Here is a 23,820-nt window from a genome sequence, read left to right as displayed (position 1 = left end):
GTCAGCGTACAGAAAATGAGACGCGACGTTGTCCCAGGGGGCACACTCAGATCTCGCGGAACAGGTAATCCGGCCCACGGGCGTTGTCACCCAATAAAATACTCTACGTCTGACATTCCTCTTGCTCACTAAATTCTCGGCGAGAGCAGACGCTTCGCAAACATCTGGTTGATATGGACGGCGAAGCGAATCTAGAGGAACTGCGTGGCGTCATGTCTGCTGGATCTGGAGATGATGAGAAGAGCGTAGGGTCCCTAAGAAGGTGAGGGGAAATTTCATAATGCTTGGATGCGACTGCTGCAAAGGAAGTTCAAAGAGTATCAACAACGTGGGTGCCATCCCGTCCATTCCGTCGAAAGGGATACCGTCCCCGCATCCTAGACTGGACAGTCCGATTTCCCACTTCTATCGATTCGTCGTTCTGCTTCGATCGTGGTCGGACGAGTAAACACCCAACAGACGAAGGTATTTCCGGGAATCAATAGTTCATGGTCGATGCTGTCCATCAGATACAATAAGTACCGCGCTGCCCATGCGTCGAACCGAACGTGTTGTCAAGTACACATGAAAGCACCGACAAGGAATGATGATCGGGCCGGGCTGATATGGCATGCCATTTCCACACCGCAGAGTCATAAGCCTCGAGAGTTTTTATGATTGGAATATATAGCAAACGAATTGAAGCTTGTGGATAGGAACACGGATGCAGACGATGGGCTGTTCATGGTTCGCTACTTGTGGCAGTGAGATTGATACGCTTAGACGCTGTTTCATGGTAGATAGAATTTGCGATTTATGACCCAATGAGACCTGCAATGGTCCCGCTATACTTCACCAGGACGAAGACCTCAGACACGGCTATGACTAGGACAACGAGAGCGGAACAGAGTTAGACCTTGTGCAGAACTTCGTGGCTTGTTCTTATCTACTTGAAGATCCATGTTCTCCCTAGTCTTGAGGGAAGGCTGCAAAGATACATTTTTTAAATTTTTTTAGCAGACTCGGCGATCTCGAGTGCCTGACGGACTGGCACGCTGGATCATGTGGTCAATGCCGGAGCTGTTGGCGCCGTTTAGAGCTCACCGTTGAAAAGTTCCCGGTAGACTGTCTATGGAGCAATATCCGCAGACTCTTCCTCGCCAGGACGTTTTCTCTTTTTATTTTTCCCCTCGCAGTGAGAAATCGAATCAGTCCGCTCTCTCATTCTTACCGGGGAATCATTCCGACGGGAAGACATTCAAGGCTCCTAGTGGTCCACAGGCGCGCACTGGTCCAATTCGAAGCTATTCCGAACGACTGATTCGCGTTCCTTTTCGACCAGCCCCATTGGACGCCCGTCATGGTCAGATGTTTGGCCGCCTCCGTCCCTCGAACCGCTCTACAACCGTTTACAAATTCCTCGGACTGGTCGGATTAATGGTCCGTCGAACATGTCTGGATCCACGGTCCAGAAAATGGAGGCGAACAACCGTTATGGAGCCTTGGAAGACACCACCTTCGCCACCCTTGACCTACCGCAATATCTCTTTCTCCGCCTCTTGGCCGGACTCTCTCACGCTTCCGTGCCGCAGACCTGTCTCACCTCGGTAAGATTTGCACGTCTAGCCTGTCCCTTCTTCCATCCATCCATCCATCCCCCTGCCCATCCACCGTCCATTTCATTTCGTGCTTCGGCAACCGACCGATCTCAGCCCCTCGCGTCGGTATCGCGACCGCCGCCTTTGCGCTTCTGGTAGCTAGAGACCGTGAATGACATTTGGCACACACACCCACAGCACAGGTTAAGGGATGTGTTGGCCCATCCGGCAAGCCTATTCTTCACTCAGGCCATTGTATAGGAGCGCTATGCTGACTTCCTTATTGGACCTCCTCTTGAACTTTGTCACGAGGTTAGTGTCGGTGCCCTTTTTTCTGCCGTGGTGGCGTTCTCGTAGAGTAGGATATCTTAACGACATTTTGGGTAGCGGGCAAGGTGTCGAGATCTTCCATTGGGCTGCAGTCGTCAAGGCTTTTGGTTTGCAGTCTCGAGATTCGGAACGTTGGAACCCCTGGTTGGCGGGGGGACCGCAGCGGGAAGCCAGCACTGGGAGGCAGGCAGGCGATGGTGAGATGATGAGATGAATCTGGAAGTTGCAGAACCCTTTGCTCTCCATGCTTCTCGACTTTGAACAGCATCTACGCAAATGCTGCTGTGTGTGATACTCAACCAATCATGATCAGCACAGGTGAGACAGTATGCCCTCATCGACCGAGCTTAAGTTCTCGTACCTACTCGGTAAGGTAACTCTCCACATCGAAGTTTACACCCCTCGCCACTCCCCTCACGAATTCCCACCCCACGTTAACCCTCCATTTTCCCCCTCCCTCCAGAACATCCCCTCCCATACCCGCTTTCACAATCAATCGCAGCCCCACAAGTGTAGCGACTTGGCACATCATGTCCGCCCCTCCACCCGTATACGTATGGGGCAGTATAGCGTGGAATATAGCGCACAACCTTTCCAGAGGAAATGGCTGTGGTCCTAATAGTCTTCGAGAAACTTTCCGGTGTTTCGAAGCTCGGTTAGATGTGAGTGCTGTGCCGCCGCCGCGCTTGCGCCGTTTGGAGAGGGATGTTTTGGAGAAGAGGGTAATGTCGTGTTTTGGGGGGTTGTGTGAGGCGAGGTAGGCGGAGATCAGGAGGTGGGTTGGGTAGTAGGGGAGGGTGTATGAGAACTCTGTTGTGAAGTCAGTAGTGCAATCGTGGGGTACAAGGCGTCGACAAACGTTTCTTTGGCTTGCTGATGGTTGAGGAAGGATTAGTGGGCACTATGGTATCGATGAGAGCATCTTCGCTCTGGAACAAACTCCTATTCTTCACTAGTAGTTTCGAGAATTCTCGCGCTCCGTAGTGGCCGTCTACAATTGGCTGTATGAACGGCGGCCAAAGTCGCGCGCATACGTCGCGGAAGTCTGGAATAGATCTTGCAGCGGTTTGTCCGAGGGAGTCCCAAACCGCGGCTATGAAACGCGTCCAGAGCCATTCCGTGTCGTCGTCGTTTGCGGCTGTTGTAGTATTAAGCGACTGAGACGAGGCTGAGCTGGCATAGAGCAAGAGCGGGGTGCGGGAGAGTATGGACAGCGTTTCAGCGCGTGTGTACGGTGGGAAGTGGATGTGTGGAATGCAGGCGTGGTGGAGGAGGTGCGGGTGTGAGGTTGTGGTGATCAGGATGGTGGTCAGGTTGGGTAACTAGGGGTTGTGAGCAGGGAAGAGGTGAGTGTGTGCGTCAGTGTGGTCATACTATTTCTCCGAGCCGTGCAATAGCTGGGAGCAAGGTTGGCGCTGCCTCGCGCTGACGGTCGATGCCGTTGAAGACGAGTATGAATTTCTCTTTTCCTTCTAGTAGATGCTGGAGCTCTACCCTGAAAGCGCTGATGTTCTCACATCTTCCACCAAGGCCATTGGCTTCCTCGAGGTGTCCATGCGCGGCCAATGCCTCTTTTACCACGGCAATTGTCCGTTCGAGTAGATGTCGGGTTGTGATGCATTCTTGCGATCGGACGATGGCGGAGGGGGTATCAATGGCCTCCAAAACGGCCTTGATGGTTAGGCTCTTCCCTGTCGCTTCGACGCCGTGGAGGAGGATAGTGGAGGGACTGGGCAAGTTGGGCTGAGGGAGGTTAGCGGGGCGTTAAAGAGACGGATGGGGAGACGAACGGATAGGAGGGCAAGGATTTGGCGGATTTGGAGCGCTCTGCATGGAGCTTGGTCCAGCAGGGTCAATGATAGGTCCTCTGGGAGCATTGAAGCCATGATAGTCGTGCCTTGCATGAATCAGCTTCGTAAAAGTAGGGGTACTTTAATGTCCGCCCTCTCAGCAGCGGGAGGGTCACTAGCGTGATCAAGGGCGGACCCTGGAAGTCTGTGATTCTTGAAATCCTCCACGATCGGGCCTAGTGTCTCTCGACAATGCGAGGTGATCACGATGTCCAAAACTACTTTAACGGGTCTCAAAATTCTCCTTGCTCAAATGGGACAAAATAGTAATCACGACGCTCAAAATTGACAGGGTTCAAAATCTCTCGATTGGGATTACGACCTTAACATGCTTAGCGGCAAACATATATCTATTCACCAGCCAGGTCCTCCAGTAGGACCACCCACCCCGTCAGACCCGGTCCTTAATCCCTACACCGTTCAGTTGTAATTCGCCCGTCAGGAACTCGAACGAGAACAGGCCGACGAAAACAACATGCTTCAGGACCGTGACGAACTCGCCCGCATACAGAGCGAGGTCAATAAGATCCGTATCCGTCGCCAGTCGGCTGCCCCTACCATACACCAGCCCGTACCCCAAGCCCCCATATTACCGGCCCATCAGCCGTTCCTATTCGCTCCACCTCCCCAGCCGTCACCTATACCTCTCCAGGCCCCACAACCAACTTTGGCCCTGCCGCAGCAGAGAACGCCAACACCGTCTGAGACGGAAGCAGTGCCGCGTCGCTCCTTCTTATACCAAGGTAATAACCCCATGATAGCTCCCCTTCTTCTTCGTTTCAAAGCGGTGGACCTGAAATACATCAAACAAATCTACCATGGGCCGGTGATACGTATGACGGTGTTGGCGTTCTCTGCTGCGGCAGGGCCAAAGTTGGTTGTGGGGCCTGGAGAGGTATAGGTGGGCTGGGGAGGTGGAGCGAATAGGAACGGCTGATGGGCCGATGGCATAGGGCTTGGGGTACGGGCTGGTATATAGGGGAGGCAGCCGACTGGCGACGGGTACGGATCTCATTATTGACCTCGCTCTGTATGCGGGCGAGTTCGTCACGGTCCTGAAGCATGTTGTTTTCGTCGGCCTGTTCCCGTTCGAGTTCCTGACGGGCGAATTACAACTGAACGGTGTAGGGATTAAGGACCGGGTCTGACGGGGTGGGTGGTCCTACTGGAGGATCTGGCTGGTGAATAGGAGGCATAGCGAGAATAGGGGGGGTAAGGGTCCATCAGAGGGCCCTCCCATGGGTTCAGTGGGCGGTTCTTGTGGAGGTGGTGGTCTGGTGGCGGCAGCCTGACGTGCAGCTATGGCCTTTGCGGTAGGCTTGCGAGGACGCTTGGGGGCCATTGGTAGTGGCTGAATAGCAATGGTGTAAGTAGAAGAATAATGTGTTTTCCAAATGAAAAATTGCTTTCGTCTGATGTCAGGAAAGAGAAAAGTCCAAAAAACCCTCTTCTTGCGACGAGAGGAACAAGAATGAGGAGCAAAGGCTCTTCCAACATGGCAATCTCGGCTATCCTGCCATAAGTGTGTGCTGTGCCTCTCCCTCACTAGCCCCCAGTCAAGCTGTGGCGAGAATTCAATTAAGCACGGGTTACATCGGATAGGGGTGAAAAAAAGTGGCAGGGTGCAAGCTCCGGCAAATGCTCGTTTCGACCACGGCTGAACTCTGGCAATACGCTGTCACTAATTGGGCATCCATTTGAGGCCGGACAATATTACTAACGGCTACGTCGTTCCCCCCCCCCCCCCCACCCCCCAAAATATTTTTTTTATTTGGGGATATGGGTATATACTAAGCATATCCTCAATCTCCGCTATGCTCTTTCAGTAGACCGTCAACATTATTCAATCATTGGGTAATCTCCGGCGCAGCGTTATGAACTTGTTAGGCTGTTGGCCTCAGCTGGAGGTGTCTGCGCTTGACTGCCAGAACCCCTATTTGAAACGAACGGTATCAGGCCTGCCTCATATCAGGCGACGCCTCACGGCCTACTTGCCGTGAGGCCTCTGCGAGGAACGCTTGGGGGCCTATCTGGTAGTGGCTGAATAGCAATGGTGTAAGTAGAAGAATAATGTGTTTTCGAAATGAAAATGCTTTCGTCTGATGTCAGGAAAGAGAAAAAAGTCAAAAACCCTCTTCTTTGCGACGAGAGGAACAAGAATGAGGAGCAAAGGCTCTTCCAACATGGCAATCTCGGCTATCCTGCCATAAGTGTGTGCTGTGCCTCTCCCTCACTAGCCCCCAGTCAAGCTGTGGCGAGAATTCAATTAAGCACTGTCATCATTTCGACCGCCACCTTCTATCAGACAAGTCAAAGAGGTACCATAATACGGTCTCGGAGCTTCCTACGCTACGGAAACCTCCGTCGCTGTCCCCAAAGATAGGCTAGAATAGCTGGGTCAAGGCCACGAAGTCGGCCCTAAAGCAGTATCGGAACTCATGGAGTCTGCCCTCACTAAAAACTCGAGAAAATGCCACACTTTCCAGTTAAGAGTATGTTCACCGCATTGCACAAGAATCTCCTTCGCTACGCTAATTCCATGGACAACACAAATGCTAGAAAACCATTCTCGCCTTCACAGCACTTCTACATTTTGCCACTGTGGTGCTGTCGAAGGACACTTTTTAATAGAAGCTTTGCCTATTGTTGAGTGTGACACGACCCAACTCTTTGTTTTTCTCATCTTCAAAGACGTGACTCACACAGACTGCTGCATCTACGAAGATATCGAAAAGGCTCGCAGTTTTCTCATCAGCGAGGCCGATCCAAAAATTACCCTGAGGGGCTGCCCGAGGAAGCTATCGCCCATGAATGGATTTTGATATCTCGCTCCTGTTGACGAGAGTCTAGTTTAGTGGTCGAGATGTAGTTCAAATATTTTACCCTGGCACAGAGGCTGATGATGTTGCTACCCAACAGACCATTGTAGATCCATAATGCCGTGCTCAACCAATGCCTCGGAGCCATCTATCACATAGATAATACTACCTAGGGATCCGTGGCTCTTACATGCTTCATACTATTCTTACAACATTTTCCAGAACAGCGAGGATCAGCCAAATATATGCTAACCAAACTGCCCCTCAGATGACAGGGATAGCTTTTCAGTAAGCACCCTTCAACTGTCCACTTAGCCAAGCGGAGGAAACGACTCATCCGCCAAAGTGCTAGTGCGGACTATCAACTTCCGGAGAGGATTGACGCGGAACATTAAGAGATCTCGCCTTTACGAGGCTCTCTCATGGAGGTAAGGCGAGCAGTATATGTGACTCAAAGCACCTTAAGGCACTGAAAGACAGCGCTCGTAGTTCATACTACCAGACACAAATTACGATCCTAAAATTGTCAATCTTCAACAAACTCAAATAGTTGAGGAAGCACGCTAAGAAGTCAAATTTGATATGAAATGCAACAGCAAAAACATTGATGAGAATGTCCTCCAGGGCTCAGGTGGTGATCGCTCATTGGAGGTTTTCGTTCCAGATACTTAACAGAGAGGGGATGACCCTGAGTACCACGCAGACAATGCCGAGACACGAGATATTCACACAACATTAACTCGGTTTTGGGACGAAATGAGTCGACCTGCTCAGTGGCCCAGTGACATCTCGTACGGGGAGTTGCAAGTGTGCAGGGAAAGTCAAGACTGGTTAAAGAAACACGCGCTAGGCGAACTCATGCTCTGCTGTTTTGGCCTGGATTCAAGTCTCGAGGGCCAGAGAATGCTCTTGAAATACTTGAGCACCGTTGTCGACACGGAGGGTACTTTCATCATTAACCAAAACCAACAGGCGAAATCAGACACTTATCGCTAGAGCATGTCAGTCCGGCCAAGCTCTTGCGATAAACTAGAGGTTAAACGCTTTCTTTCGAGAGGGATCTCTGGATTACCTCTACTGCAGCGGTTTTGGAAGGAAAGATGTTTGAACCCGCCCCAAGCAGCTGGATCCACACCACTCCACCTAGGAGCCACCAATGATGCGGCTGCAGCTGTCAGCCTCCTCATTGACCGGGGCGCCGACCTGAACGTCAAAGGCGACAGCAAAGGCTAGCTGGCGGCTGGGGCGAGGGATGTGCATAATTGGTCTTCGTTTCTTGAACCCGGAGATCGGGGGGTCGTGCTTGGTGGTAAGAAGTGATCGTGAGGTTGGTCTAGATGAGAGCAGTGAGGTCGTGGATTGTTATAGGGCGTGGACGCTAATGCTTAGTGGAGATGGTCTTGTAGACTTGTAGAGAGTAGTTAGGCACAACAGACTGTCCTCTGTCCTTTAGTCACGAAACGTGATTGTTGTGGACCGCTTACCATTAAACACATGCTCAAAGTACGGACTATCATACGAACTCAAGGTTCTCGATGGTTTGCCCCCATTTCTAGACTATTAATCCGGACCAGAGCAATGGACCGAATGTCCGAACCATTCGTCCGGCCTATTTTTCTCTTTACTGATAGCAGGAACAGCAACAGTAATAGTAATGAGCTTACGGTCAGGGTAAGCAAAAGATTCCTTTCAAACCACCTTGGTCACCATTCTGACTCAGACTGACTTGACGTCATGTCTAGAGGCAAACCAGACAGCGAAGACATTTTACATATGATAAAAGAAATAATAGAAAAAAAAGGGAAGAAAAAAGGGCAAGCCACGGGAAGCACGGCAGCAAAGGGGGGCGAAAGCATAGCAACCAGCACGCGGCAGCAGACAAAAAAGGCAGCCGCAGCCACGGGATTATTAAGAAGATGAAAACGGTGATATAGGAGGGGGTACATTTATAGAAAAAAAATAAGAAAATAAAGGGAATGGAAAGGAAATTAATGAAAAAAAAAAAACAAAAGAAGGAAGACCATGGCTGCAGCCCATTAGCTGAAAACCGAGACCCCGGCGCGTACCAAAAGGTGGAATGGTTGAGACCCCGGGCGACAAAGGGGATGTGAGCCGCGATAGCAAAAGGGTATAGTGAGACCTCATAATGCGATAGCCTAAATAGGTGGTATAGTTAAGACCTCCATGGCTGCGATAGTCTAAAAGGTGGTATAGTGAGACCTCTCAGGCGCGGAGCCCAAATGCTGAAATAGCTGAATATCTAGGCGTGAGAATCAAATATAGACTTTTTCGCAAACGGTCCGTTAAATTTTAAAACTCGTATTCGTAGGAGGAAGGATGTTTAAAGGATAAGAGGTTAGTATATATAGTTCGAATCGTTAGAAAAATCGCGTCCAAGCGCCCCAGTCTTCTTATGCGCTTAAGTCTATTTTAAACACGTTAAGCGCGTAAACCATTAAGATATGTTTTATGCCTCTTAACTCAATATACTCTAAGTGATAGATGTGTATAAGGATAGCTAGCTGATTTTCATTAGATAGTGATACGGTCAACTGATCCAATCATTACACTACCCGTTATATGACCTTTTAATAGGAAACGTGCGCTATCGTTGGAATTTAATTATCGGAGGGTGATGGCTGGAGGTGGGTCTATAACGCGGCGAGAACGCGTATTCGGATGAGCTTATGCGATAATAACGAGTTATCTGATCATAATAAAAGTAGATATACTTGTTCAGCGATCTCGAAAGCCGGCCTAATTATATTAAAAGATTATGTGGTATGGCTAATGGAGGTGCGACTTCTCATAACGGGGTAATTATGCGGTGGGTCCATATAAATTAACGGTCAATAGCATTCCTTTCTAACTCAAAGGTTGCCGTACAGCTTCATGACCCTCAAGCACGATTGTACGCTCATAGTCCTAGCGAGGATTAACTACCAGACACAGCCTTCTGGAAAATCGTGCACCATTCTCCAAGACAGACCCTTCCAGATGCATCGAGGGTCCTTCTTTTCACCAGTCTTCTTCAGCATAGTCCGAAAACATTCTCGAAGGGTGAGATACGAGTGGTGTAACACACTTGGCACATATTGGAGTACTGAACCGAAATGGCCAGGCCAGCAAATTACTGTACCTGGTTGTGGCTTGATATCTATCCGTAGCTGAGCTCGTGCTTCCATGTGGGTTGCTAGGCAGCAGACCCGTGTTTTCGGCTACGGTGCCCAACCTGGCTTTCCGTGGCGGCGGTTCGGGGTTACAAGCCGTCAACCCGGTTGGCCGTCATCACAGGGGGGGGGTTAGCCTAGCATATATATTTTCAAGCTATCGCAATGTATTACAGAGGGAGCTCGTTCTACGCTGAGTCCGATGCCTAACATTCTATTTGATGGGGTTCAATCAGGGGTCAACGGATTGATGGGTGTACCCCGAAAGTCCGACTTGGGGTGGGATCTCAAACGAGGGTCTTTGATCCGCCCCGAGGTTCCGAACCCAACCGCCCTCCTTCGAGATCCCACCCCGGCCCTGACCCCGAGTCCGACCCCGCCCAGGGCATGGAAAGCGGACATGGCGCAAATGCCGAGTGGGATTATAAGGGTCAGCACCTCGTGAAGAAGTAATTCACACCCCTCCCTGGTCCATGCCCTCTAGGTGTGGTATCCGGACGGTCCCGCTCTAGGATATAGGGTAAGAGGTCCGCCCTTTCCGCATAGGAAACACACACACACACACACACACCCCCAACCCACCCATCCACCCAGCCCACCCACATCACTCAACGGACATTTCCCCCCTACTTTCCGAAAGACTTGGTGGCTTTCGCCTGCGTCGTCGGATCTGTGACCAATCAGAGACCTGATTCTGAGGCCCATCAAGCTGTGGCAGAATTCTCAGAACTGTCATGCTGACGGTAAACACTGTCATCGAGGCCTACGATCGGTAATCCCACATCGCTAAGGGAATCCGCCGCCGAAATCCTTCCTTGAAATATCAACACAACTCAACAACAAGCGAAGTAACAACAAGGGAAGTTACAAAGGAACATTCAGTGGCGCAATTGTTCATCGTGCATGGCACGATTATCCGTAAGCAGGCTGAGAAATTTTTCGACCTGGTATTCTAACTGTAGAGTTTCATCGTAAGTTATGGCTTTGCGAAGACTTGGGGGTTTGGATGTTCTTACCAAGCAAGCAACACGAGAACCCAGTGCACTAGGACATGCGATGATCTAATCTCGTCAGATTCCTCCTCGATTGTACAGCTTACATGCAGTCATTCTCATAAAGTCGCTCGGGGAAGCCGATGCCTTGAGCTTGACTTCCCGTTCTATCCGTGTTCATATTGCGTTGATGTCTTCGTGAGTTTTCTTATCTTGTGCCCACACGGTCGATCTTGCTATTGTAATTACGCGGACTGACGCCCTCTCGATGTTTTTTTTATTCATGTCTGTATAATATATAGTGCATGAAGTGCATTTTTATCTTATAATGGGTGCTAAGGTTTCTTATATTCATAATGTCAGTCTGTAGTCCAGGCCGTTTCTTCTGGAGAGTGCTCTGAAAGTCTATCTCTCGCCATCGGGTAAGGTACTATAACTAACTTCTTGCCAGGACACGAGATACCTTGAACGTTGACATTTGTGCAATTGACAAACGGCAAATTACCACTTCCGCCTTATCTCGTCTGAATCTCTGACCCAAAACGAGATGGGATGGTAGCTCCCAGAATGCGTCTTAATCCGCCGGTACAGATATATATATGATTTATGAATGAGAGTTTGGCCTTTCAGCCTCTCTGCTATCTGCTAGCTAACATGGCTTATACAATACTAATCTACACAGGGACCTAGCTAGAAATTAGATCTAAACACAAGATATCAATTCTTACCAATTTACACCCCAGTGGATGGCAAAATATCACTTCATACCCCAAGTTAGGGCGGAGGGGTAAGAATTCATGATACGAAAATTGACTGGTAAAGATTCATGTCTTCGAGTCTAAATTAGTAGTTTGCCTAACCGACGATATTACAAATTTCAACCCATATCCCATAACTTCAATTTTAGTTCTTTGTGGTTGATAAGACATATACGTACCTATGTATCGGCCAGCTTACTAATCTATGACTGTCAGGGGAGCTCTATGACAGGTATTTACGCAGTAATTAGTGCTAGCGGTAATTACTGTCACACGCGACCTGTATCCTTACCTCGCGCAGCGGCAGTGTCATTTCTATTAGCGCGCTGACTCATTATAGCTATCGAACGACGTTGCAACTCCCACGAACCTCCCACATGCAGCAACAACGGGTAGTGATCTGCCCACCCATCGCCTGTGAAGAGATCGCTGCCTCACCATTGCCCTACCCGTATCGATCCCCTGCCAGCCGTAACCTAAGTAACGCACTCAAGTGGCATACCGAGCTCCGAAGTCCGAAAGACAAGCCAACAAGGCTGAACACCAAACTTTGGGCTCTAACGATGGTGCAGTGATCTGTGCAGACCCTGGACCCGTACTGATTGCAACGAGGATGGCGGACTCATTTTATGTAAGACCCGGGCTGACGGTAGCAAATCCCAAAATCCAAAAAAGGCTGCCAGATCTTGCATCCGTGGTCTGAAACCCCCACCGGCGATGTTCGGGTCAGCAGTCAGCACGAGGAGGCTGCATGTTTTTATGGTACGCATGTAGGTACGTATGCAGGTCCGAGTCAGAATCAGCCTTCAGCAGGTGGAGCGTGCATAAATTTCATATTAGTATATGCAGGTCCGGCTCAGTAGTCAGCCTTCAGCACGTGGAGGGCGCGTGTTTTCATCTTATCGTATGTAGGTCCGGGTCAGCAGTCTCAGCACGGAGAGGGCGCATGATATCATCTTACTGTATGCAAGAAAGCGAAATGCCGAGACACCAATCCATCAAGTACTCATTCCTTCAAGGAAGTAAGATCCATTCTTTACTATTTAAACGTTAGTTGCCCTCACTCTGCGGCAGAACTTCACCCCAGATCTTTCGACCAGCATAAGATGCATACCTCTCTGCAAGTCATAGTGACCCTGCTCGACCTCGTTCCTCTTATCGCTGCCATTCCGTCTTTCATTGGGCACACTCGCAGCGACAACTTCACTAGGCTGCCACCGAGTGTATCCACTTATCAGCAAGAGCTCGGGCCCCGCTTGTCCAAGAATGCTACGCTTTACTTTCCGAATAGTGCCGGCTACATAAACGACACGGAAAGGTGGGCTGCGAATACGAAATCAAACTTCTCCGTCGTTGTTGTACCGGGGACAGCTCAAGATGTAGCGGCAACGGTATGTTCAAGCCCGACTCAGGTTTGTATGAGTTTGAACTAGCTGACAGGAGAGAGTAGGTCAGTTTCGCGGACACCTACAATGTACCTTTCCTTGCGGTCAATAAAGGTCACGGTGGTGCGGCTGGATTGGCGACGGTCTACAACGGCATTCAGATTTACATCCGCGCTCTAGATGACATTGAGGTTTCAGAGGACGGTAATTCTGCCTCAATGGGTGGTGGCGTTTATCAGGATCAGCTCGTCAATTATCTTTTTGATCGAGGCAAAGCTGCATGTTCGTAAACCCCACCGTCCAATCTATTGGTAGCATCTGCTAATCAAATGCCAAGCTTCTGGAGCGTGTGCTTGCACCGGTGTCATGGGTCCTGGTCTCGGTGGCGGATTTGGTCGTTTCTCAGGGTATTATGGTTTAGTCTTGGACAGTATTATAGAGCTGGACGTTGTCTTGGCCAACGGCTCAATAATCACCGTCTCCGAATCCTCTCATTCAGATCTCTTCTGGGGCATGCGAGGCGCTGGGCATAACTTCGGCATCGTCACTCGCTTCAGCTACAAGATTTATGACATCCCGCATCCAGATTGGTTTTTTTCAACCATGACTTTTACGAACGATAAGCTGGAAGCAGTTTTCGAAGCACTGAATACTTTTGGTGCGAATGGCACTCAGCCAAAGGAGGCAGTGACTTATACTCTTTACACCCTGAATCCTGAGATAAGCGCTACTGAGGTGTGTACTCCGAGCCAAAGGCTTCTAAGAAACCATCAACAAGCTGACTTTGGCCCACGCACATAGCCAGTGGTCATCTTTGTCCTCCAGTTCGGTGCTTCAGCGGCCGAGGCAGCACCCATACTAGCCCCATTTTTCGCGCTGAAACCCCTCTCAGCAACAAATGAGACTGTACCTTACACCGGTGCAGCGCACGCCGCGGGCGCTGGCGATACGGATGCGACTTGTCTGCCGGGAGTCAGCGCGCAGTTGTACCCTGTCGGCTTGCAAACTTATAACATCAGCACTAACCGGGCCATATACAATCTGTACAAAACTATGGTCAATGAGAACCCGGGTTTGAACACCTCTATCGTTCAATTTGAGGGATACGCGCAGCAAGGGATCAGAGCTGTTGAGCCGGACAGCACGGCCTATGCCCATCGCGGGGATAGTTTGCTTGTGTACGTTGTCCCCCATTCCCTACCCTCGTGCAAACTTCACTCTAACACATAACCCAAAGTTCCTACGGCCCCATCCTATATTCTTATTATATATTTTCTATTTACTCTTTTATTTTTTCTTTTATAAATAGTTATATAAGATAATTATATAGACGTTTAATATATATATAGCTATATTAATTTAAATCTAGAATTTTCTAAAGCTTAAAGAATAGAAAAACTATTAATCTTAATTAAAGAAGATAAAGAGTATTTTAAAGTATTACGATCTATAGAACGTAGTAAAATAAGAATTAATACTATTTTTAGACGATTTATTAGAGAAAGTTATTATTATAAATATACTAGCTAATAAAATCTATCGTATAAAAACTATTATATCGAAGCTCTATTAATTAATAGATTTTAATTTATAATATCAAAATAAAGATTTAAAAAAATCTTAATAATTAAGTATCGAAATTTATTTACTCGATATATAAGAATAAATTAATCAAAGTAATAGAAGATAAGAAGATAGCTATAATAAGATAAATTAGACTTTAAATCGACTATATCGACTTCAAATTTATTCTTCACTTTATTAAATTATAGAAATTATAAAATATTATTATAATTAATAATAATAACTCGATTAAGATTTATATTATTAATATATATATAAAATTTAAAAATCTTAAGCGTATAAGAGCTTTAATCGATAAATAAATTCTTATTATTCTATTATTAAATAATTTAAATAAAAAGTATAAGAACTTCGTATATCGTCTTATTATATAACTTAATAATATATTAAACTTTAATAAAATTATTATACTTCTTTATAAAGAAGATTATCTTCTTAAGTGAGATAATAAGAAATAAGCTATAGTCGTTATTATAAAGAAATATTATAAGAAATAAAAGAATAAGAAGATCTTTAGAGATAATAATAATTTAGAATATAAGAGTAATACTTTAGAATAAGGTCGAGATAAAAATAATAATAAAAATAATAATTATAACTTTAATTCTCTTATTAAATAACTTAAATAGTATCTACTATAAGAAATTAGATAATATATCTAAGTATTTAAAGTATTTATTACTATTAAATAAGAGTAAGAAGAGATATTAGTTATTTAGCTATTAAACTCTTTATAATAAAAAGATATTTAATTAATTTCGAAATAATAATAATAATAATAATAATAATTCGAACTTTAAGTTTAAAGCGAATATAATTAATATAATTAATAGATCGAACGATTTTATAAATTAAAATTATACTTATATTTTAGTAATAGTCTATATTATAATCGATAATAGAGAATACTATAGAAGATAAAGAGTATTAGAACTACTTAGTTAATAGCTTAATATCTAAATTAGATAAAGAAATAATAAATAAAGAGCTCGAAATTAAGTCTCTTAATTATCTCTTAATTAAAATAACTAAATTATAAGAACTATAAGAGAATATAGAAAATTAATTAATATCTTAGCTTAACGTTAGTCTAAAATTAAATAATAAGATAAGTTAAGAGATTAAAAATATTCTTAACTCTTTATCTAATTCTCTTAGAGAATAAAATAATTAACGAATTATTATACGAATTCTTAACTTACTTTCTCTTCTATATAGTATATATAAATAGTTAATCTACTATTATATATGAAATAAATAATAAACTTAAACTATATTAATTATATATTCTTCGATAAGAATAAGTTTATTAATTATTAGTTATATTATATAGATATTATAATAATTAATAAAACTATTATTTAAATATAGAGTCGCGATATAATCGAAATAAAATAGCTATTATAGAATAAATTTAGTAATATTATAAAAATTAGTAAAGTCTTATATATTTCGAATCTTATATATAAACTATTTTCGATTAATTAGACTATATAAAAAAGAATTAAAAATTATCTTTCTTAATAATAACTATTATATTTTTTAAGATAGTAAGCTTATTAATAGCGCTTCGAAGATAAATAATATCTATATTCTTAATATCTTATAATCTATAATTAAGATTTTAATATTTATTTAAAAGAATATAAGAGTTTTAATAATAAGTTTAATATTTAATAAGAAAGCTATTAAGCTATAATATTATTAAATAAAATATCTAAATAAGATAAATTTTAAGAGATTAATTAATATAAGTAAGAGATATTATATTAACTTAGAAACCTCGAGTTAGATTAATATATAAGATCTATTTTAAAATTAAATCTATATAAAAGATTTTAAAAAGAGTATAATATAAGATACTTCGAAAAACTTAATAAGATTTATATAGAACTTAGAAGAATCTTTTAATATATTATCTATTAATAAAATTAAGTATTATATACTTCTAATTAATTAAGTAATTTTTTAAATCTAATACTTTATATATAAGTATAAAAATAAAATCTTTAAATTATTTCGTAATTAGAAAACTTAGATAAAAAATAAATTCGATTATAAGATTAAGATAGTTTGTTTAAATAATAATATCGAATTTATTAATAGTAAGTTTAAAGAATACTTTAAGAACTTCGAAATTATATAAGAGTTTATTATATTCTATACGTCTAAGTAAAATAAACTTAGTGAGATATAAAATCGAATTATTATAAATAGAATAAGAGCTATACTTTTTAACTCGAAGTTATCTCGCTATTTATAATTAAAACTACTTTATATTAAAATATATTAAAAAAATAGAAGTTTTATTACTCGTCTTTAGAATATAATATTATATAAGATATAAATAGACGAATAATTATATCTCGATTATATAAAGATTATCGATTATGTTATCTAGATATATATATCTAAGAAAAAGTATAAGAAGCTCGATAAACGTAGTAAGAAGTATTATCTAATTAACTACGAAGATATAAATATCTTTTAAATATAGAATTTAGTTACTCGATAAGTAAAATAATTCTCTTATATCGATTTTAACGAATTATAAATAATAATTATTATGATCTTAAATATCGACTATTAACTAGTCGAGATTATTAATAATAATATAATAGATATATTTAATATAGAGAATAACTCTATAGTATATTAATATATATATCTAAGATCGTCGTTAATATCGATATAAGCTCTATTAATATAAATAAAATTAGAAATATTCTTTTTAATAAAAATATCGAAGAAATTAAAGAAGTTAAAGATATAAAAGATAGTAATATAAGTTTAGAAGAATTTAACGACGATAATATTAAAGAGATATCTCGAGATAGCTCTATTACTTATCTAGATTTATATCTTAATATAATATATAATTCTCGACTAAAACGAACTTCTATATCTTTTTAGAAAGTTCTTCTAAATAATAAATAAAGTAATATTAAAATATAGATTTAGAGAGCTATTACTTATATTAAGTATAATAAGACTCTTAAATTAAAACGTCTTTATACTATAGATAAGCTATATTAAATTATAAGAATTTAAATTATTATAACTTTCGATTTTATCTTTAATCTCGCTATTACTATTTAGTAAATAACTAATATAAGATATTAATAGATTACTATAAAGATTAACGATTTTAAATTATTAACCTATAATTAAATAATAACTAGCCTCTATATTAAATAATAAAAAAAGATTATAAATAAGTAAATAAATTTCTTTATTATAATAAATACTTAAAAGCTTATTTCGAGAATAAAGAATATATTAATTCTTATTAATAGATAGATTTATAAGATAAAGAAGAAACTTAATAACTTTATTCTCTATAAAATACGCTAAATAATTTAAGATTTTAAATAAATCTATAATATTAATTACGATTAAATCTTCGTCTTAATTATTAAATCTATATTATTTAAAATACTATTTATAATTATAATATACTACGATCTAAACTATAAGTAAATAAATATTATTATTATATTTCTTAATATATTATTAAAGAAAATTATTTATATAAAATAGTTTAAAGAATATAAGAAGAAAGATAATAAGATATATCTACTATTTAAAGTACTATATAGTTTAAAATAATCGCTATAAGAATAATACTTTACTCTATAAAACTTTCTTATATTTAAAGAATTTAAATCTAATTAAATTTAATTACTTACTCTTTATTAATAAGAAAATATAACTTATTATTAGCGTATATATAAATAATATTTAAATTTATAATTTAAAAGAATTAAAACTAATATTAAAACTTAAATAAGAGATCTTTATAAACGATTCGCTATAATCGATCTTAGAGCTATACTTATATTATTTAAGTATAAAAATCTAGAGAAATCGAAGAAAGAGAATTAGTTCGAATTACGTAAACGACGTATTTAAGAAAAATACTATTACGATTTAATATAACTAATTATATATCTATCTCTATATTAATAATAGTAAATATTTAATTATAAGAGAAACTAGTCGATAAGACTAAATTAGAAGTTATTTAAAAGTATTAATTAATAGTAAGATTGATAATATATCTTATAATTTAAACTCGTTTAAATATCTATTTTATCGTTATAATTCTTTTCTGATATAATTATAATCTAAATTTAAAATATATTATAGTTATTAAATAAGTTATTTATTATCTAAAGAGAATATTAACTTATAATATTATATATAAAATAGCTAATATATTAAAAGACTATATAAATACTAATTAAGTCTTAGATTAAGAGACTTATTAATCTCTTAAAGTCTATATATTCTTACTCTATAATAAGATAATTAATTAAATATCTAAACGATAATAGTTTATTATATTATTATCTTATAAGATAAATATATAACTTAGACTTAAATAATAAAAAAAGTTATTTAATTAATTAGACTTCTAAGCGAATTAGATATTAACTTTAAATTATTTAATAAACTAATACTAATTAAAGTAAATAACTAGAGAGCTATTATATTAATTAAAAACTCTTACTTCTACTTACGTATTAAGTATATTAATATTTAATAATATTTTATATAAGATTAAGTAAAAATAGAAGTAATTATATTTAAATAAGTACTTACTAACGATATAACTACGAATAAACTTATTAAAGTTCTTATTAATAATAAATTCGCTATATTTATATAAATCAAATGCCACACTTGGATAAGGAGTTATAGATGCCACGGGACGACGTCGCAAGGGTTTTCCGGCAGTGACTAGGGTATAGGGTGTGCTTCGGACGGATGGAAGCATTAGGCTTAGAACTCAGCCTGTTGTAAGGACATTCAAAAAAACCCCTCGGCGAGTTGTTCGCAAGGCTGCGAAGTAAGAGAGCCAATTCAGGAATACGAATACGCTCCAGATGAGGCATGTCAAATGGCTCCTGAGATTTCAGTACGCGTTCAAGCCTAAGACTTCCGTGACCACCAATTGATACTCCACAGACGGGGTTTCTTCTATTATGGTTGCATCTGTGAAGTTTAGACCTGAGAATCTGAAAAGTCCCCGCATCCTTTGCGTAAGCGCTAATGCGAGAATGTGGAGCACAACCTTTTCATAAAACTACTTCATGGCTGTGTATGCTTCATGCTTCGCCGAGGATGACTGCGCAGCGAGCACAATATCGAAAACCGGCAGCGACTCCGCCTTACGACTTTAAAATGGAAGTTTCAAAGTACCTGTGAGCGGTTTTTCGGTCCAAGATTCTGTGTGGAGCAGGCCTCTAGGCCCTGGAGCTTCTCCGAGAGGTGGACCTGGCATAAAGTGGCAAAAGACAGGAAGCGAGCATCACGATCAGGCATCAAATATCAACAAGGCTCCCGACATCTACCATGACTGACAGTTCTGCGTTCAGATTATTTGGATTGGGCTCCTCATGTCGTTTTGTGCTCAGCCGGCTCACCGTTACGGAGGTGCTACGAGTGGCGCGTCAATGAACAGTAAAATCTTACATGCGCTGCGTCTGCGTCCACGTCCGGATACAAGTACAATGGCGCTGTACGAGTACCAGGCTGACCTTGGGCTGCCAGTGGAGCTGCATACATGATAGTCAGTGGGGTATTGGGGCTGATCATTAAGGCTCTGCTGACCTTCAGAAGTCTATAGAATGCCAATAGTTTAAATACTTGTTTACCACGACAAATTTGTGTGCGTTGCCAGCGTTAGGCCTGGCCAATTTGCGCGTGCGAGTCTACAATTCATTCAGGGCCACTGTGTACAAATTTGACAATCGTCATGGGTCTCTTCCAGCGAAAGAAGGCCGCCTTTTTGAGTTGGACTTTACTGCACATTTCAGCGATCAAAGCATTCTTCCGCGCTGTTGGGCTAGAGTCATTAGTTTTGGTACGCCAATTCATGAGGTCGAACACCAAAATGGAAGGGAAGAAACCGGCGATAAGAAATTCGTTCTTGATCGCGCTCGGCAAGTGTGGCGTTCATTTCCTACCAGCGGCAGCTTCTATTACAATGTTGTACATCAATATCAAAGGTTACTGGATCGGCGCGCAAATGGTAGCGATGCATGGAGAGAGTAGCGTCTCCATTGCTCTTTTACAGCTGGTAGCTAAGATGCAGGAGTTACTCATTGTCGCCAGTCTTGCTACCGCCTTATTCGATATCCTCCGCTTCGAGCTATTGTATGGTTCCGGCATTCCTCTTGGCCTCTTGGGGTCTGGCATCACGTTCACCCAGATCAGCTACTTCTGGTCGCCAGACTTCCTAGGAGCGCTGAGGTATGGCATCTCTGAAAAGAAGAAAAAGAAGCTCTGCGTTTGTGTCGCCTTGCTACTTGCAGGTCTCTTAGCCACTACTGCCGGCCCAGCAAGCGCTATTCTCATGATACCGCGCCAACAGGCTTGGGCAGCTGGTACCCTGGACTTCTATTTAAACGGCACGAACAATGACTTTTGGCCTTCTCAATTAACGTATGAAGGTCAATTACAAGATTGGGGTATCTCAGACTGTCGGAACTTCAAAGCCACCAGCACTGCAGTGTGTCCCGCAGGAGGGTATCATTCACTGTGGGACCATTTCACAGCAAGCACCATCTATAATGTTAACGATGTGCTATACGAGGTCAACAACCCCGATACTAGACAAGTCAGGATGGACATTGACAGTCCCCTCGGATACGTGCCCACTCACACGATATCTGGCAACATTAGGGGTCTATCCTTAGAGACTTGGATGTATACAACGCATGCAGCTACGGACAGACTGCAGAAACTTTTGAATGACGTGTGGCAATCTGAAATCTTCCAGATGCGCTACTCTGCCCTCCACGATCGTTCCCGTTACGAATTCTTCTCGACGAGTACATCAACACTCCGAACGCAGGTTCCAGTGGTGCGAGTAGGCTGCGCTCCTGGCCAAAATCTTTCGGAGGGGCAGACAACTATAGAATTCCCTGTCGTGCCGCCATTTGATTATTGGATCAACACAACAAATTTGAGTTTACCAGAGATTCTTCTGAATGCACGCCGTCGAGATCATGCGAAGATTACTTGGTTCGAACTTCCACCTGACTTTGGAGCCACGACTGCTGGTGCTCTTGTCGAACTTCCTTGGGATACCTACACATCCACTAGAGTCGCTTTCGGCTGCTCGATCGATGCGCGATGGACCGATGGTATCATTTCCTACGATGGCCAAGCACCACATGAGGCTCATATCTTACATACTCGTCCAAGCAAAAGGGACAAAGAGTATTTACCGGATAGCAACCATTGGAGAAGGATCGCAGTAGATGCAGATTGGCTCGCAGCTCTCACTCCTCCTGTCCCAAAAACCGGCCCAGGATACGAGCCGTGGGACCCTTCCACCATAGAAAGCATCTTTCATGCTACTGGTCCCACAACATGCGCCTTTTCTCAGAAAAACTTGTCAGCGCACAATCAAACCTATAATTGGAACCACCATAGCCCTTCAGCGATTACTTTCACTGAATACGTGTTGGCCATAGTATTCGCAGATGGTCTCTCTCGCGTAGGCAGTTTCCGTGCCTTCAACACCACTGTGTCGCCAATAACTTCGTGGCTGGTACAGAACTACACCAACATCCTCGACGACCGTAGTCTGAGGCCCCGTCGCCATTCTACAACCCTGCCGAGTCTCCACGCAATGAAGGACGACCCAAAAGCCATGTACAAATTTCGGCTCTTTGCGATGTGATACGTGCTATGAATAAGGAATGGATCCAAAGACTCGCCTTGAGCACCAATATCCCACAGCTGTCTCCAGAGCAAGATGCATGTGGCGGTGGCTTCTTCGTACATCGCCCATAAAGATGATCACGCATATTCGTGGGATACCTTTCTATATGAAGCGTTTCAATGGCAGCACCTTCTCTCTGACGTGATCGAAAAAGGGGCTTTCGTTAAAGTCATGAGTCGGCTGTGTGACCCGCATGGATCTACAACATCGTCATCGTTCCAAGGTCTTTTCATCGACGACGTCCTCCTGCCTGCTGAGCAGGCGACGCTTGTTCGTCTAGTTCGCCATCTGTCATCTACGGGTGTAGACGTGAATATTCAAGAAGAGGGTGATAAAAGTCGAATACATTCCACGACCGACATTAAACAGATTAGGTTGCCCGGAACACTTCAATCAAACATGATAATCAAGGGATGCACGGAATTTCTTGATAGTCAGTCTCTCAATCTTGCAGTAATGGAATTTACTGATCTGTTAACCTCTGTTAGATTTTGGGCACGCCATCATTGTTGAAAACCTCGCTAATCGCCATATGCATTCTTCCTTGTACATCGAGCAACACGTGCCTGGCATTAAAATGCTGGATAGCAACATCATCGGGCGCCTCCAAGAATGGGAGGGGCTAGAAGTATTCCATGGAGTCGTCACAGAAACCCAAAATATGCTCCGACGTGGATTGCTGCACAGTGCTCGAGACGTCGAGGTCATGCTCGTATGGGTAGGCAAAGTGAGCTAAAACCCCATCCTTCTGACATCGAGCTTCTTTTTAAGTGATGTCAGTCGTATTCCAAATCTCCTCAGCTACTACAAAAATACTTGAACGTTGTCAAAAATCTCTGTGACACGGTTATGCAAGAATGGGGGCTACATTGGCGCAATCACTTCTACGAGATCATTTTGGGGACGGTGCTTGCAACGGCCTCGGAGTTCAGCCATTGCCGAGGTCATGCACTTCAGATCCCTCTTGCTAAACCACTCGGCAACCTCAACGTGACCTGCAATGCTCATACGCCGACCGCCAGCACCGCCATATCTCCAGCCGAGCTCGATGCATCCTCATCGTCCTCTTCTTCTTCGCGCCAGACTTCCCTGGCTCGAAGTGAGGACGCCTCTTATTGCCCAGACCCATCCTGCAAGGCTTCCTTCACAGGAACCTCCCAGAGGACAAACTTCGAGCGACACAAAAGGACAGCCCTGCACCACAACCAAGATGCTCGGTTCAAGTGTGAAGTTTGCCACAATCCTTTCAGCCGCTCGGACAATCTGCAACAACATCTACGAAACATACATGGCTTGGATCCGGCGTCGAAGGGTCAAAGGACAAGTATTTTTCCAAAAGAAAGACCCGTGACAGGCTGACAGCTATGGCCACTCGCTCTCTTCCATGGACCCTACCACCAGCTACGATTTTCATATTGTCGTCGTGGCAACAATGACCGTCGTCAGGGGACCAAGAATTGGATTGAGCTTGTGGGGCTCTCAGCCCTAAATAGTTGCAGGGTTTCATTCGACAACGCTGCGCTGGACGGTTGGACTGGCTACTAAGCGTGGGCTTTTGGGGGTTCAACGGCTGGTATCGAATTTTATACGCATTGTCCACCAGATCAACGTTCAACA

General features: G+C 42.7%; 4 protein-coding genes across 4 annotated transcripts; 3 read left to right on the top strand and 1 right to left on the bottom strand.

The window, feature by feature from the left end:
• Positions 1 to 2,268: 2,268 nt before the first annotated feature.
• HO173_009619 (uncharacterized protein) lies at positions 2,269 to 3,793 on the bottom strand (the record flags this gene model as incomplete). Its single annotated transcript, XM_037311509.1, has 4 exons — positions 2,269 to 2,717; positions 2,767 to 3,229; positions 3,282 to 3,650; positions 3,698 to 3,793. 4 exons carry the CDS (start codon positions 3,791 to 3,793, stop codon positions 2,269 to 2,271), a joined length of 1,377 nt encoding a protein of 458 aa, XP_037161665.1.
• A 439-nt stretch (positions 3,794 to 4,232) lies between these two features.
• HO173_009618 (uncharacterized protein) lies at positions 4,233 to 4,905 on the top strand (the record flags this gene model as incomplete). Its single annotated transcript, XM_037311508.1, has 2 exons — positions 4,233 to 4,652; positions 4,711 to 4,905. The coding sequence occupies 2 exons, from the start codon at positions 4,233 to 4,235 to the stop codon at positions 4,903 to 4,905; spliced, it is 615 nt and encodes a 204-aa protein (XP_037161664.1).
• A 7,697-nt stretch (positions 4,906 to 12,602) lies between these two features.
• Positions 12,603 to 14,111, top strand: HO173_009617 (uncharacterized protein; the record flags this gene model as incomplete). The annotated part of the gene is made up of 4 exons (XM_037311507.1): positions 12,603 to 12,887; positions 12,947 to 13,163; positions 13,219 to 13,616; positions 13,683 to 14,111. The coding sequence occupies 4 exons, from the start codon at positions 12,603 to 12,605 to the stop codon at positions 14,109 to 14,111; spliced, it is 1,329 nt and encodes a 442-aa protein (XP_037161663.1).
• A 6,115-nt stretch (positions 14,112 to 20,226) lies between these two features.
• HO173_009616 (uncharacterized protein) lies at positions 20,227 to 22,161 on the top strand (the record flags this gene model as incomplete). The annotated part of the gene is made up of 1 exon (XM_037311506.1): positions 20,227 to 22,161. The coding sequence occupies one exon, from the start codon at positions 20,227 to 20,229 to the stop codon at positions 22,159 to 22,161; it is 1,935 nt and encodes a 644-aa protein (XP_037161662.1).
• Positions 22,162 to 23,820: the final 1,659 nt, after the last annotated feature.

The sequence above is a fragment of the Letharia columbiana genome (assembly GCF_014066305.1).
Source record: "Letharia columbiana isolate WasteWater2 chromosome Unknown Sc0000041_s0, whole genome shotgun sequence".
In the NCBI taxonomy this organism is placed as follows: Eukaryota; Fungi; Ascomycota; class Lecanoromycetes; order Lecanorales; family Parmeliaceae; genus Letharia; species Letharia columbiana.
Note: the sequence above shows the minus strand (reverse complement) of the source record. Positions and strands in the feature narration are given on the sequence as shown.